This window comes from Perca fluviatilis, chromosome 21, assembly GCF_010015445.1.
Source record: "Perca fluviatilis chromosome 21, GENO_Pfluv_1.0, whole genome shotgun sequence".
In the NCBI taxonomy this organism is placed as follows: domain Eukaryota; kingdom Metazoa; phylum Chordata; class Actinopteri; order Perciformes; family Percidae; genus Perca; species Perca fluviatilis.
In genome coordinates this window covers 21,805,616-21,822,884 of record NC_053132.1, presented here as the reverse complement: position 1 = coordinate 21,822,884, position 17,269 = coordinate 21,805,616, and the positions used below count along the sequence as shown (strand labels likewise).

The 17,269-nt window shown below is 39.5% G+C and overlaps 1 protein-coding gene across 1 annotated transcript; it reads left to right on the top strand.

Moving 5' to 3' along the window:
• Positions 1-10,221: 10,221 nt before the first annotated feature.
• On the top strand, positions 10,222-14,615 carry gdf2 (growth differentiation factor 2). The gene is made up of 2 exons (XM_039787366.1): positions 10,222-10,655; positions 12,157-14,615. Exons 1-2 carry the CDS (start codon positions 10,304-10,306, stop codon positions 13,074-13,076), a joined length of 1,272 nt encoding a protein of 423 aa, XP_039643300.1. The 5' UTR covers positions 10,222-10,303; the 3' UTR covers positions 13,077-14,615.
• The last annotated feature ends 2,654 nt before the right edge of the window (positions 14,616-17,269 follow it).

Sequence of the window (17,269 nt, the reverse complement as noted above, 5' to 3'; positions counted from 1 at the left end):
GACACTTGCTGACTTTTTTAGGTTTTTTAAGTATTTAAAACAGACTTGTGGATGTACATTTGACATACGTCAACATAACTTATTGTAGGTCAATAACATACATTAGATGGATAACATTGCTTAGTTAGGCTTATATCTTGGTTTATCGATGTGTCATGCTAATCTTGATAATTACAGGTATTAAGTAAAAGTGGCTAGTTTTGAAATTTGATTGTATTAAATGTATTCGTTTTTGTTCAGTTCTCTTCAGTTTTCTTCATTTTTAAATTTTAGTAATTAATTTTTTTTTACAGTTTTTCTAACAGCGTCGAAATGGTGATAATGGTGAGTCCACCTTAAATCTGCACTGATCAATATTGTTTTGTCCACAAACTGATAGATCAGTGGTTCCCAAACTTTTTCGCATTAAGGAAATTGACACTAAATAGACCGTTTGAAAAGATTTTGTTATAGTGAAAATAAATATTTTTTCCTTTTTAAGCTGGGGACCGCCTGGAAGTCCCTTTAGGACCCCTGGGGGTCCCCGGGCCCCACTTTGAAAACCACTGGATTAAATGACAAAATGAAAAAATGAAAAAATGAAATGAGTTACTCGTGGTAACAAACCAACACGTTCTCATCCCAACTCACCACATACTGACGCTTTGTCAGGACCCCTTGTCGTCACTTTCTGACGCGCTGGGCAGCCCTGCGTGTCAAACTGTGACGGTCGCTGTTTTAAAGATAATTTTTTGGGGCATTTTTAAGCCTTTTTTTATAGAGGACAGCTGAAAACATCAAAGGGGAGAATGACATGCAGCAAAGGGCCGCAGGTGGGAGTTGAACCGGCGGCCACTGTGTCGAGGAGTAAACCTCTGTATATGGGCACCTGCTCTACCAGGTGAGCCACCCATGTGCCCTAGGGTCACTGTTTTAAACTTGGAGATCATGTGGTTAAAGGTGTGAATTCGAACAAAAACTACTTGGTTAGGTTTAGGTGATAAAATTAAATAAGGTTTCTAACGTAACTAAAAGGGACGCACGGGACACATACAGCTGGGGTGAAAAGTCACCTGGGTGAAAGCCCTGGATTTGTTTGACCCATCCACCACCACGACCTCCTCCCAATGTGGGCTTTGTCGCTCTTACTTCTGGAGCACGGGGAGTCTTAATTTTGCCGGCGATGGTTTTACAGTTGAAAGCCTGGTGTGTTTTTAATACAGATGCTCGAGGTATCAAACGCCAAAGCCTGGGACAAAGCGTCTGCATTTGACGCCCTGGGAACGAGAAGGGAGCTGGATAAACCCACCGAGTTATCATTGCTCTATGAATCGCTTTAGCTTCATAGCTTCTTTCAGCTCTTTGTTTTGGTTCTACGCCCCACAACTTTGTTTCGGTTCACTTTCACCGCTCTCATCAGCATTGTTTCTGGCCACAGCAGGCAGCTGTTTTCAGCTGAGAAAACTTATATTACACTACTTTCCCAGTACCAAAAAAAATAAATATTTTGATTGGGTGGGTTGATGAAAACCAAAAACAGAGTTAATAGGAGTCAGATTGTCAGAAACACAGTTGCTCTGTGAATAAGCAACTATTTGCTATCAGTTTGGCAAATCACCTTCACAAGATGTTGATATTGTGTGAACAGTTTGTTCCTCTGTGCCACCAAAAAGCATAAAAATAAAATAGCTAATTGGAGAGTTTAAATGTTACATGATGGTCCAGATGTTGTTTTTCACCCTGATAAGAAAGAAATTCTGGAGGAAACGCTTGGATACTTCTAAATTTCTTGAAAAACCTGTTAAACGTTGGGCCCAAACAATGGCCATTGCAAGCCTGCGTACAATGTTATTTTCAGCCATCAAAGACAGCAGCTAATAGGCCAAAGGCTTTTATACAATTTAACAGGTTCTTACTGCATATTTTTCAACCCACTAATTGGGCCTCAAGTAAAATGACCACAGTTTCGCAACAGATCTTTCTCAGTCCAGTTTTCCCTGCTGTTTGTTTTCCTAATGCATGCCCTCATTATTTGCTGTATCCATGACAGTAGATTTTGTCGTTGCCTTTAATCACTGAATTACTCTATAAAAAGAGGAACTCTTAAAAGCTTGAAAGGGCCACAAAGAAAGCATTTTTATGAAACCTGGCATGAACAAAGTACTGAGTGACTGCATGGGTGAAAGAGAGAAATTCCAAGAATGGTCGGACTCAGGCCAACGTCCCCAGACACGTTGGCTTGTGGTCCGGGCTCAGACCCCCCACAAGAACAAGGGGAGAGCCCATGATCCATCTAGGATGCAGTGGTGAAGGCCACCGCAATCATGGCTTCGTTCAATTTGCCAGTGGTATGAAATCATCTCTGACTGGAATTATGTACTTAACAAAAAAGTGTGAAATAACTGAAAACATGTCTTATATTTTAGATTCTTCAAAGTAGCCACCCTTTGCTTTTTTATTAAAAAAGGGACAAAATTCCACTAATTAACCCTGACAAAGCACACCTGTGAAGTGAAAACCATTTCAGGTGACTACCTCATGAAGCTCATTGAGAGAACACCAAGGGTTTGCAGAGTTATCAAAAAAAGGGTGGCTACTTTGAAGAATCTAAAATATAAGACATGTTTTCAGTTATTTCACACTTTTTTGTTAAGTACATAATTCCATATGTGTTCATTCATAGTTGTGATGCCTTCAGTGAGAATCTACAATGTAAATAGTCATGAAAATAAAGAAACACACTGAATGAGAAGGTGTGTCCAAACTTTTGGCCTGTACTGTATATCAGTTTATGAAAGATTTCCCATGTATTGTTCCTAACGTCTGGTTGTTCTTTGCTTAGAAGAATCCTAAAGTGCACAGGAAGTGCGTGGAATGAACAGAAAAATAATGGGGGTAGTTACTGTTTGCCACCATGGATGAGCAGAACACTAAAAGATATATGCCAACATAAGCCTTCAAATCCTTAAAATGGTGTAAGAATTATAGCCTACCTGCCAATCATAGCATCATCATTGTGAGCATGTTAGCATGCTGATGTTAGCATTTAAGTTGCTTATAGACATCAAGTGGTTGCAGTGTCCCTGAATTACACACTCCGTCACCAGCAGAGAACAGACAGATCAATGGAGAGAAACAATATCAGCAACATCAGCTTCAAAGTCTCTTTTTCCATCAATGAACACTTCATGACATTAGTCAGCCAATCTTGCTAATCGTGTCATATTGCTCAACGTATGCTCTATTTTAAGGTACAAGTGGCTCTATTTTGACTGCGTGATTAGATAGCAGCAGCCGTGTCGTGTGAAGGCTGGTAGGATTGGTTGGACCCTACTGCGTTACCAATACAGGAGTAAAATGTTGGGTACATTGTATGTCAGGAACGGGCACAGACACTTGGAGGGGCTATTGCTCTAACCCCCTCCCCCAGCACCACCACCACCACCACAACCACCTCATATTGATGAAAATGATATGGTGTCTTTCTCCTCAATTCTTGATTCTGTCTGTGTCCTTTCTTCATGCCCTGACTCTGCACTGCTTGGGGCATAGTCATTCGGCTCACCATGTAGCAAATTCAATGAAGAGAATGTCCTAAAACTCTTTTTTTCTCATTTTGTAAAGTGTTTAAATAATAAAAGCCTTATTGCCGTGTGTGAAATCAATCTTTCTCCTCATCACACTATAAAAGTATGTGCAAGCTCAGCAGATACTTTTGAAGATGGAGCTGTCTCCAAATGAAACATTATAATATCATTCTGAATAAGTTCTATAATGTACATTTAAATTAAGAATATTATTGTGCACAGCATCTATCTTTCTCCTTATCACACTTTTGCTGACATGGCTCTCTTATAGTAACTCTCTAATGTATGAGAGCTGTCATGTATATCCGTCTGATTTGTTGCGTGATGCACCGCATGCTCTTCCTTACTCTCTGGTCTGGAGCCTTGTGGTAGGGCCTCATCTTAAATAGAATGATTAGAATCAGAATTATGTAACTTATACAGTATACTGTATTTTACGCTGCTAAAACACAGACAACTGAACACTAGTGCAGCCAGTTCGTCACCTTACTTCCTGGTTTGCTCCCGTCATAACTACTATGGCCACTAAAGGGCAGCGCCAGGTCGTAATTGCGATGATAATAATATAAAGTTTCTCAGGGAAGGACAGTCTCTTTAATATTAATCATCTCTCTTTCTTTGTTAAAAGTCACATGACACAAGTGTCAACATTGTATGTTATTCTGTATACGTTAAGGGGTTTAACACTTAACTACTTTAAAGTGCTCATATTATGCTTTTTGGCTTTTCCCCTTTCCTTTATTGTGTTATATCTTTTTTTGTTCACGTTATGTTCACAAAGTGTAAAAGCCCAAAGTCCACCCCAAAAGGGACTTACCATCTCCAACAGGAAACACTGTTCACAAACTGCTCCAAACAGCTCTACTGTAGTCCAGCCTTTACTTCAGAGACAAACGTGCGTCACTTTGTAACACACGTTGTAATGCTCGCCTAGCTGCTAGCGTGGTACGCCCTCATACTCTGCAACTGACAAGCTAGCAGTACTTACTGCGCATGTGCGACTCCCAACAAAGATAGAACAGAAGTGAGATGCCTCACTCTGTAGCTAAAACAGAGAGCTCAACACACAGGGTGAAAAGAGGAGCTGCAGCAATGTGCAGTACAACAAAAATATGGTGTTTTCTGAAAATTAAACCACATAAACCTATTCTGGTACAACCTCTAAATACAATTATGAACCTGAAAATAAGCATAATATGAGCACTTTAATAGTAATTTCCGCTGAAGACAGATTAAAACTAATTTAAAGTGATAACAACTAATTACTTTTTAAAAATAGAAATTCTTAAACTCGCAAGTTGAAATTGATGCTGGAAATTCACAAGTTGAAATCGATGTTGGAAATTCGCTGTTGAAAATAAGCAAGTTGAAATTTATGTTGAAAATTCGCAAGTTGAAATTTATGTTGAAAATTCGCAAGTTGAAATCGATGTTGGAAATTCGCAAGTTGAAATCGATGTTGGAAATTCGCAAGTTGAAATCGATGTTGAAAATTCGCAAGTTGAAATTGACTTAGGAAAGCACAAATGAAACCACTTCCATCCATCCATCACAAACACTCCTGTGTGGCTTCCCTTAGGCTGGGTTTGAACCCACATCTCCTGGGTGTCAGTCAGCATCATTCCCCACTGGACCATCTCCAGGGATACTAAAGAAGTAACATCACCTTCATCAACATGCAGAGAAACAAAGTTTATCTTTTCCTTCCATTGCCCCTTAAACCTCTCAGACAGATAATCCATTAAAAACCCTTTCCAAGACATAAGTGATAACCAGTGTTGGGAGTAACGGCGTTTAAGTATAACGGCGTTACTAACGGCGTTATTTTTTCAGTAACGGAGTAATCTAATTAATTACTTTTCCCATCGTTGCAACGCCATTATCGTTACTGAGAATGTAAAGTGGCGTGTTACTTTGGCTGCACACCAGCTGCCTGGAGAGAGAAGGGGTGGGGTTGATGACATCGTTACAAATGCGATGATGATTGGCTGGGTGGGCGGATGCCCTGCTCACGCTGTCTCACTGCCATAGACAGTATGCCCACTGCACGCTCTGACTACCACTAAACACAAGACAGCGACAATGGCGACGAGCCAGGGAAATTCAAAAGGTATCGTTCTCGGACCGGAAGTACCGGCACTACTTCTCGCTCATTGAAATTAAAGGCAAAAATGTTTATGTAACATGCACGCCATGCCCAGGAAAAAAAGACTTTATCCACGTCTGCCTCAAGCAACTTGAATCTTATGAAGCACCTCACGTCAACACATGCTAATACGGCACTTGTTGCTGCTGCTAACCATAGACAGTATATAAGCTGCTAACCCAAGCCCAAATGCAGCTAGCCTGAGCTCCAGCGAAGGAGACAGAGCCACTCTGTTCTCTTAATACATCCATGGTTAAAACGAGCAACGCTTGATTTTTCGGGTCAGCAACATCTTTGACGTTAAAGATGTTATAGAACGTAATAGCGTTATAGAACATAAAAAATAACGTCAGTTACTTTGCTGAGTAACTAATTACTTTTACAATGTGGTAACTGAGTTACTAACTCAATTACTTTTTGGGAGAAGTAATTTGTAACTGTAACTAATTACTTTTTTAAAGATGACCAACACTGGTGATAACCAATCAAAACCCTTTAATATAGTGTAATACATTTATCTATACATTAAATAACCTGAAACCTGATTCACACTCTCTGAAGTCTAACCTACATTGAAATATTAAGGTCTCTCAGAGCTCAGTTGGAAGAGAAAATGTCTCACAGTCTGAAGGTTGTGAGTTCAAAGCCCATCCCTCCCATTTCATTTTTCTGCTTCATAAAGGATTCTCTTATTGTGAAAAGCCTGTGCCTGAACTCATTAAAATGCCTCAGGTCTTCTTTTAGGACAAAGAGTAAAAACATTTTATCAACTCACCAAACAGGAAGTGACTCATAACTCAGCTAAAACGCCACAGAGGAGGAGTTTGAACCTGCTGATGGAGGTCAAATTGATGTCTGATAGATATATATATATATATATATATATATATATATATATATATATATATATATATATATATATATATATATATATATATATAGCTCTGGCCACGTTTTTGAAGTGCCACAAATACGTACTGTCAGGTAGCCTAAATTCTGCCAGAGTTTTGAGAAACAAATGTCCACTGGAGGTGCTAAAGAGAAGAACTGTAATGTGGCTGAAATAGGTTGTACTTCATTATTTCATATTATCAATTATAAAATCGACATTATTTTTTAAGCAGTTTTTAAAACTAATGTATTTTAATAAGAAGTAGCCTATATTTCGTGCCTGCACCACATATTGTCTCTGTCAAAAAACGTACTCAACTTTACTAATGATGGACTGCCACAACAGCAAAAAAGTAAATTAAAAACAATGTCTCTTGCCCGGGCAACATTAGCCTGTACCTGTGGACGTCCCTGTCGTATGTATACTCAAATTAGCCATAACTTCTTGGCACCCTGGGTAGCTCACCTGGCAGAGAGGTTGCCAATATATAGAGGTTTACTCCTCGACTCAGTGGCTGCGAGTTCAAATCTGACCTGCTACCCTTTGCTGCATGTCATTCCCTTTCAAGTCTAAGCTGTTTTATACAAAAGAAGGCCTAAAATGCTCATCTTTAAAAACATTATCTGTGAATTCTAGAGACTTTATAGTGAACTAAAACACCACTACAAAATGGTGAACACACTATATTGCACTTCTTCCGTGACAGGGTTTCGAACACACCTCATATCTTTGAATGTTACCTGCCATAGTGTTTTTTTTGTGCAGTGTGTTTTCTTTTGGATTTGTAATCCATACGAGGTGTGTACCCGGGCTGGTGCCGACACTCCCACAGCTGAAGCTGCTCAGCATTAAAGAGGCAGAAGCCTCTGAACACCCACACAGGAGATTTATCATGGCTGATCAGACCTCTGCTTACATTGAAGGTGGGCCAGAGCTTTCATGGAAATGTATGAGGTTACAAATCTTTATCTACCGAAGAGAATGATAAAAGTGGTCATTTGTCCATGGGTGCAACAAAGCTTTACAAGAGACTCAGGAAGATATCAATTAATCAGTATATACACACACCCACACAGTCCTGGGAGGAGGTAAATCAGCCAGAATAATTATAAACCCCTCCCACCCGCCCCTTCTGGGTTATTAAATTGTTCTGTCCCTAATAAGTCTAGGAGCGGAGGACAGAACCATTAAATAACCTGGGAGCAAAAACAAGGACAGGGCAGCAACAGTTGAAGCGTAAATCAAAAAATGTAATGTCAAAACGAACTAAGACTCTCTCTGCCCTACTGGCTTTCTCAGCACACACATACTAGCTATGTTTCCATCCAATTGTCAATCAAATTATCTGTAGTTGGCTAAAAGCATTCATGCGAATAAAGCCGGTGAAATGTATTTCCATCCAACGGCCTTAATGCGAGGAAAAAAACCTGTGCGCAATGACGTCACAGGCTGTTTTGCGATCAAATTGGTATATTGAATTGATTCGAGACATTTTAGGGCGTTTCCATTCATTTTCCCACTAAATCGCATAATACATTCAAGTAAACATTTGACAAACAAAGTTTGCTGCCCAAAACGGACGTGCCGTCCACCTACAAATGATTAATATTGCACAAGTTGTAACAGTACTTATGTGCCAACTGATAGCAACGTATCAAGCTATATAATAATATAACAACAACGCTATCAAAACTTTGCTATGAGGACGACAATTTTTGCTATCTAAAAAAGCCGTTATATTTCACTAGTAAATTAAATTTAAGTCTTTTGTCTCCTCAATCGTCCACTCACATATGTCTTTGTTGACACCCTGCAAAGAAAGCAGAAATACGTGGCGGAAATTAATAAAACTTCTTCTTCCTCGTTTTATGGCCAGTTGCAACCATAAAATGACCTAAAACGTAATCGCAATTCATTATTTATTCGGCAAATAACCTTTCCATCAGCGTTTATCGCATGAGCCATTTACCGATTATGAGATTGAACGTACAAACTTTGTATCGATATTCATGAAATTCAATCGAATTTTATTGTTTCGGCATTTTTAGGCATTTTTCATTCGGTATTACTTATGCTACATTTACACGTGGCCGGCTATTTTCATAAACGGACATTTCAACCTCTCCGTTTTCAAAAATAACATGGTGCACAGCTGTCAGTTTTCAGAAAAGTGTTAGTTTACACGTACCCGTGTGTATATATGCCGTCAATGCTGTCAAGAGCACGCCAAACCTGTAGGTGGCAATGTAACGAGAAGCTCAAGCCAACGTTAGCCAATCAGAATCCCGAAAATAGCAACAACAGCAACGAATCACTTCCTCTCTCTTCTCTTCCTCACTTCCTCGGCTGCCTAAACCAGTTTATGTGCAAGCGTGCAAACAAAGTTTTCCCAAATCTCCACTCTGGCCGGAGTTTTTAGAAAGAATCGTTTTCAGAGGCGAATTCTCCGTTTGCGTGTAAACGAAGGGCACAAACGAAGGGAAAAGTCTCCGTTTTTCAAAATAACCATGTACGTGTAAAACGGGGTAGTAATTTGCATAAAAATGGATGGAAACATGGCTACTGTCTCTATTCACTGGCTCGCCACACAATCCAGGTCCCACTAGCACACAATGGCCTCCTAATGCTTCACTCTCGTTAGCGCTGATCAGCTTCAGCTGTGGGAGCGTGGTCACCAGCACGGGAACACACCTGAATAGGATTACAAATCAAAACGGAAACACTACGGCAGGTAACGTTAATAGATGCTCGTCTCGTCCCAATACATTAGCTGCAATATTGCCCAACTAGATTGTAGAAAAGGAACAGTCAATTCCATCGCCCAAAATGTTCTGTATTGCCTGTATTACTTCCTATCAACATGACCGAACAGCTGGGCTGTATATATGGAAATTGTCTGTCAGCTTTTCTCCACATTTCCTCCAATATACGTAGGCCCCTTCCCATTACACCGGTCTGTAGCTACACCTTTTAACTTGGGGTTTACCAAGCGTCCAACCAAGTTCTGCCAACCGAATTCTCTCTAGATATATATATATATTATTTTTTTTTTATTCATAGTGCACAGTTCACTTGCGACTGCTCTATGTCACTGACTGGTTTACAAGATTATTTATCTTGCACATTCTCATAGCTATCTGTGTCTGTCAAATATAGCATCATCCTTATCAGTTCCTTTAAAAAGGGATCAAAGTCATCAGTTTTGATCACATTTCGGTATCTGGAACATGTGTGTGGCCTGCAATATTAGTGGTTGGACTCGCACATATAGTTTAGCGATGATGGTGGCGAAGAATGCAATGTGCGGTTTTGTTTCTTTTAAGTGTTTTGTTTCCGCTGGCCTCAAAACCGTAAGCTGGGAAGAAAAAAAAGGCATTTTATGGAAATGTCTGCTTGTCAGTAACCGCACAGTTTCCAGTGCCTGCCTCATTATCGCTGTCAAGTGTTTACAGTGTCTTCATTAACAGCCAGCCCTCTAATGATAACAAAGCCTAAAAGAAGGCATCAATGGCAGTGATAAGCTTGGCCACGCTACTATTTTGGTTGACACAAGCTTCTCTGTTTACTCTAGGAGCATGGGAGCGGACATCAGGACTGTGTTTCTTGCACTGTGGTTCTCCATTTTCAAACCTTGAAGAAGCCGGGAAGAAGTTAAAAGTTTGTGTCAGCTCAGTGGCTTAGAAGGGATCTAATTTCAACATGCAGCGCTCCAGATCATATCTGTTCCAGGTGTGTTTGTGTCTGGTGGCTTCTATTTGCTCTTGCACCTGTAAACCTCTTAATAATGACATCCAGGGTGAGCACCACGAGAGACTCTACTCTCAGCTGTTAGAGGAGGATCTACTGGAGGAGGAAGACACAAACTCCAAGATGGAGAACCTCCTGGGAACCATGAAGGAGGTTTTTCTGAGGAAACTCAACCTGTCGGATGTTCCTCAGGAGAACAGTAAGATGTACCCCTCTCAGTTCATGATGGAGCTCTACAACAAGTACGCCTCGGACAGCTCGGCAAACCCTCAGTCTGATGTCATACGAAGCTTCACTGTCCAAGGTACATGAACAGAGTATAGCTTGACATGGGAAGAGTATGATGTGCAATGATCTTCTGTCTAGCTTATCGGAGGGAGTTGTTAATAAAGACAAACACCTTTTGTGGGGGCTTTTTTAATTTTTTAATTAGTCACAGAGTTGATATGAATATTTGGAAATCCTTACCCCCCAAATAAAGTGTATATAGTTTAAGTTATCTCGTTCATACAGCTGGTCGATATATGTTTGACATTATAGAGGGTTTTCACTCATCACAGCTACAGAAAAAAATCTTTATTAGCATTTTCTTGGCACATTTTGTAATAGTATTTATATTATTAATAGTTATATAAAGCTCTAAACCAGTGGTTTTCAACCTTTTTGGCCTGTGATACCTTTTAAACCAATCAATTTCTACTTGCGAACCCTGCTTACTGTGATCAAAAGTGATCTAAAAATGGTTTTGTGTAGCAGAATTATGCCTTTTCAGGTTACTCAGGTTCCTAATTAACTGCCAGACCCTCAGATTTATCTTGCGACCCCTTGTGGGGGCCCCAATCCCTTGGTTGGGAACCACTGCTCTAAAGTATCCCAGAGAATTTCTTTCTTTGAATAGTTGCACTACAGTCCCATGATAGCTGTATTACTACTTCCAAAGACTGAAATGCTTGTAGGTTTCCTAGAAATGGCCAAATAGAGACTTGAATAGTGATTCCCCACGCATTTTTTTAAAAGAGAATAAAATGTTTTTTAAACATATTTGTGGAAGTGGTGTCTAAGCTTCAAGCCTCTGGGAGGGCCAGTCATGCACTCCAATCTGGACCACATCATGATGGCCCTGTAGTCTACGAAAATTAATAAAACACATTTTAGGGTTAGTTGTCACCCATGAGCAAATTCAGACATCTGTCTCTTTCATTCAACATTTGGGAGGACCCATTGTGTGTTAAGTTTGTAGGCCTATTTCACTCAGAAAGTAGAAGCTAGCAAGCTAGGCTAACTCGCTTCCACACAGAAAGTAAAAGCCATGTTAGCTTACAAACGGTAGCACTAATTCATGTTATTTCAACACCTGCTGAGTCATTGGCAGCTGCTGCACTCAGTGTAGTGTTTGTCGTGCATTATACAAAGCAGGGGGTCTAGCTAGCGTTAGCTGTCTCTCTTTCGTGGGTCCAGTCTACTGCCCAGACTGTGAAAACACACCGGTATTCATGTGACCTCAGCATTCTGTACGTTAATCTATGATTTCAATAATGCTATAGGGAAAACAGCACAAAACAACATTGTCTGAACCAAAACGTAATGCGCCCTGGAGAACACTAATGTTAGGGACAACAATCAGAAACATATTTTTTTTTTATTATACTTTTGACAAAGTAAGTACCAAGCCAAAAAAAAAGGATACGTATACTGATTTCTTAGAAGAAATTCAACTTAATTTCAGTTCCACCCATGTCAGACAGCAAAAATCTCAGCTGCTGTTTTAAATGAACCCCTCTCACCACTTTGTTTCTCTCCAACAGATATCCCTGTCTCTGTGACAAATAGCACAAAGTCAAAGTACAGGCTGCAGTTCAACATCAGCATCCCCAACCATGAAAAGATCACTACTGCTGAACTACAGCTCTTCTTCTTCCCAGATCCCAGGTCAACGGTCAGCTTCCACAATTTCAAGTCCACCATCAAAGTCTATGAAGTGGATTACAACAATTTCACATCCACCACCCAACTGCTGGTTGGCAAAGAGGTGACAGGCTTGGAGAGCACGTGGGAGACGTTTGATGTGACCACAGCTATTCAGAGCTGGATCAAGTCAGGCCATGCAGCGACTGTTTTTGATGTTGTGGTGGATAGGAAGGACTGTGGGGCCTCTAAAGGTGGAGAAGAAGGAGCAGGCTGTTTGAATATGAGCGTGTCTTTTGGAGATAACACTTCAGCGGCTTTAATAGTCTTCTCAGATGACCTGGGTAGCAGGAGGAGGGAGACAAAGAAGGAATTAAGAGAGATGATCCTCCACGAAGAAGAAACCATCTTACACTCGGGCGCCGACTGGAGCAGAGGAGATCAGCTTCCAAACGAGATCCCGGAGGCTCAGCATCCACGGAGAAAGAAAAGAGAGGCAGAGAGGCAATACTGCCAGCGGACCTCTCTGAAAGTCAACTTTAAAGAGATCGGATGGGACAGCTGGATCGTGGCGCCTCCAGAATATGACGCCTTCGAATGTCGAGGCCTGTGTTACCACCCACTGACGGACGAAATGACCCCGTCAAAACACGCCCTCATCCAGACGCTGATCAACATCAGGAACTCCAAGAAGGCCAATATGGCCTGCTGCGTCCCCATTAAACTGGACCCCATCACAGTCATGTACAAGGAGAATGGACGCCTCACTATAAGATACCTTTATGAAGAGATGAAGGTGGCAGAGTGTGGCTGCAGGTAGTCACAGAGAATTGGTTTGCTCTGGTGGTAGCACAGGTAATTATTCTGGTTTAATTGGTCCCTCCATTGGTCCAGTGATAGGAACATGCTAATTGTTTGCAGGTATAACGTTTGCAATGTTCACAATCTTATCTTAATGTGTTAGCATGCTAACATTTGCAGCAGGGATCCATGGAATCTGCGGCCGCAGAATTTTGCAGAAATTTACACCGATTTTAGGCAAATTAAAAATATAAAAAAATAAAACTCAGGATTTTAACACATCTCCCGAAGCAAAAAGAAAAAATACAGTCCACTAAATTCCGTAGATTCTCATTCTGGATCGCTGCTGAAAAACGGCAGATTCCATTTGGGTCTGCTAACCAGCACTAAAGACAAAGTACAGCTGAGGTCTGTTGGAATATCATCACTTTTTTCAATAAATCAAAAAAAAGTATTGGACTTAATACGTTTTCATCTGATGATGGTGCTAGATGAAAAGTCAGGGCATACCATTATTAAAATTCATCATCCTGGGTTCATGGATGTGTGTACCAAATTTCACAGCAATCCATCCAATGAAGTCAAGATATAAAAACAAAAGTCAACCTCATGGTGGCACACAAGGAAAAGTCAGGGGATCACCAAAGTCATTAGGATCCATCCTCTGGGGACCATAAATGGCTCTATAAATCTTCATGGCAATCCATCCAATAGTTGTTGCGATAAATCAGTCCGGACTAAATTGGTGGGCCAATTGACTGGCCAACTGACAGACTGACTGACATTGCGACCCTTAGAGCCAAGCGTCTAGCATGGCTGACGATATAACAGAGGTTATATGCAATGCTTAAAATAAATAAAACTGTATGTACCTTTTTGAAACTGTAGTCATGAAATAATATCTATCATTTACAGTTAATACTATTCCTTCAAATTCATTGCTAATAAAAAGTCTGAAACTCAAAAATAGTTTAACGTCTGTAATGCAGCACGGCAGTGGAACCATCAACAGGTCAATCACACCTTCGATGCATTCTAATGGAACCTTTTGCCTTTGCTAACATTGTGTTTTTATCATTTATATGTTATATATAAAAGCAACAAGCAGAAAACCAAGAGACAGACATCTCTACATTGTGTATTTAATACTGTAGATACAAATCTTGCCTGTACACTGTCTTGATCTAATGTTTAACAATACCTATACAATTTTATTTTTATGCAGTAAATAATGTAAAACAGAAAAAAATTTGTAAAAAGTAAAAATGATATACAGTTTGTTAAAAGACATCTTTGATTATCATTTAACCTACTATAAAATTTTTAGATACAAAATTATTTGCTACAGCATGTAAATCTGTACATTACCATTGTAACTGTAATTTGTTTATATTAATATATACTTAGTAGAAGTGTGTAAATCACTGCCACAAAGACTTGTACAGAGTGTTCAGCTTGTATATGCATGCTACATTGCTGAGTGGGGAGTTTTTTTTATTGTACTGTATGTCTTATGATGTCTACATTTTGTTTCTGAGGCTTTGCTACCCTAAAACGAATAAACATTTTGTCACAAAAAAAACTAATAAGCCTATTTGAAGTTACTGATTTCATCCTGCATTTATTGCATTTACTAAATATTTTAAGAATGAATGTCTTTCTGTCCAATTTTTAAAATGGAGAGGTTGAACTGTCCATTTATGAAAATAGCTGGCCACGTGTAAACATAGCATTAATTATTAGATACCAAATTCCATTTTTACAAGAAACCTTTCTTGTTCAACATATCCCTTTATCTAATTTCATGAAACTTAAAACTTTTCTTGTCATATATATGATAAATTGGTATGCGGTTCATTCAATGGTATACCAATTGTTATCCAATAATACAAAATATACAGTATTAGCGAATAAATATATTCGAACAAGCAACACAACTGTACAAATTTAGTATGATGTCTAAATAATTTGTTAATTTACGACTTCAAGTCATAACTCACGACTTGGTAGCATTCCAGGCAAAGTCACGACAAACCCTTCTAGCTAGTGTTAGCATTAGCTAGCATTAGCTAGCATTAGCTTTAGCTAGCGGCTACCTACCATTGACGAAAGCTAGCGCTACCTGATACTAGCGATTTCTAGTCGGCGACATATTTTGGGCTTCATTTAATAAACATAACCAGTAGTAATACACAATCGTATGTGTATTGTTTTGATTACAATGTGCGGAATTACTTACTTATGTCTATTTATTTCTATTTCTCACCATGAATCACCGGCGTCTGTACAGCATCAGCAGGGGTCGCCATTGTTGTTTATGTGTGTGTGATGTCAAAAACTGTAACTGGGAGTACAACGATCTGGTATGAGTACACATGTAGTAAGTTACGGGTTTGACTGCCGTTCTAGGGCACTTGGTAGAAGGTTGTGAAAACACGAGTTACAGGTTGCTTGAATGCAGCATTTGTTTGAGACAGAGGGAGGGAGGTGGTGAAAAGAGGAAGGTGCCACTGATTAGATCTAATCAGTGGCGCACCTGATCCATCCAATCAGTGGCACCTGGTAGTTGATTGAGAGCGTCCTGAATCAAAGAACAAAAGCCACGGTACACAATATGTGTACTTATATATAAATATTCTTCTCAGGCATCTCTATAAATTTTAATTAGCATTACTTTTTCAAACTCAAACTCCTCTAGTATGTTTTTACCAGTAAATGAATGCAGTAGCAGTCAGGATCATTGAGTCCCAGCAGTAAGTTATAGCTGCCTCCCACTGCTGGTTAGATGCAGATGATAGTGAAAACAGCTGTGTCATTCTATCCCTTAAGCAGTGACTGGGTCAACAAAGAGTCAAATGACTCTATGGCAGATGGCATTATGTTTTAAATTGGTGCAGTTATATACTGTATAAGCTTGTGTGTCCTATTGGTTTAAAGTATCTTCTTATTTATCTGCTAAAAAGAGTTAGAAAGTTTAATGTTTTGTTGTTACTATTTTATTTTGTGACTGTTACTTTTACACGTATAATCCTGAATCCTGTGAATTAAGATATTTTTTGTTATTTTAATGTAAAATTTGTTAGGTGCAAAAAGTTATGAATATTGTCTGCATGTAGGCTATACTGTACGTTATTCACACCATCCAACACACAGGGCAAATCCTGAATTACCAAACTTTTGCTCATCTGTAAAGTCACTCAAATGACAGGAACATATATATATATATATATATATATATTTGAAGTCAGTGACACATCCTTATAGGAGCTGAAACCTCTGTTACAGGACTAATGAGAGGGCAAGTTCATGTTCACACTTACATTTCCTTCCTGGGTAACCCAAAACTACTCTAGTCTCAAAATAGCACTAATAACGAGGCAGGCAATCCCATTTCCATGTCCAGGAAAAAATAATTGGTTCAGTTGACTTTTGCCACATAAGATGTTCTCAGTCATCAACAGCATGTGACAACAGAGCCAATTTAAAATGTGTGGATGAGCAGTATTACATCTTGAGCCTGCGTCAATTAATTTTTTCTGTCCACTTGTGAGCAGCACAACAAGCTGTAAACACAAACGTTACAAGTCGATATGGCTAATGTTAGCCCCCCAAAAAAAGCTTATTTAGACATTGATAAGACACAGAGAAACATTAGCATTTGCATTTCTGTTCCCCTGACCAATTTAAGTCCAGTATTCACTCACCTTTTACTTCCATTTTGCTCTCCTCCAGCTCCTGAGGGAAAGTGCTATGCTATATTTACAAGCTAGTTGCTAACTGTGTCAGTCTGCTGTTTGGTGCTAGGCAGGTAGCGTATGGTGTTTTTTGTGGGCGTTTGCAATAAAAACACTTGCCTTATATGTCTGGAAATGACACTGATGAGAGCAGATCAAAGCGGTAAAGTTGTAGGCCAGGGTATTTTTAATGAATTTATAATGTAGCATGCTAACTAGCCGATAGCTAGTGTGTAGCTGTTATTGCCTACTGATAAAGTATTCAATAAGATAATTTCAACCAACAGAGCAGCCTTGTCTTCAGAGAATGTTTTAGCGGTTTCAATTCCACACTTAAAATGTTTGTTCACTGTTGTATTTTAAGCAAGTTAGCAGTTCCGGGTTTTCAATATCCAAACCACTGCTGTAACCTGTTCTTATAAATGACACATGAGGGCAAAGTATGACATAATACATTGTTTGAAAGTCTTGAGTGGTA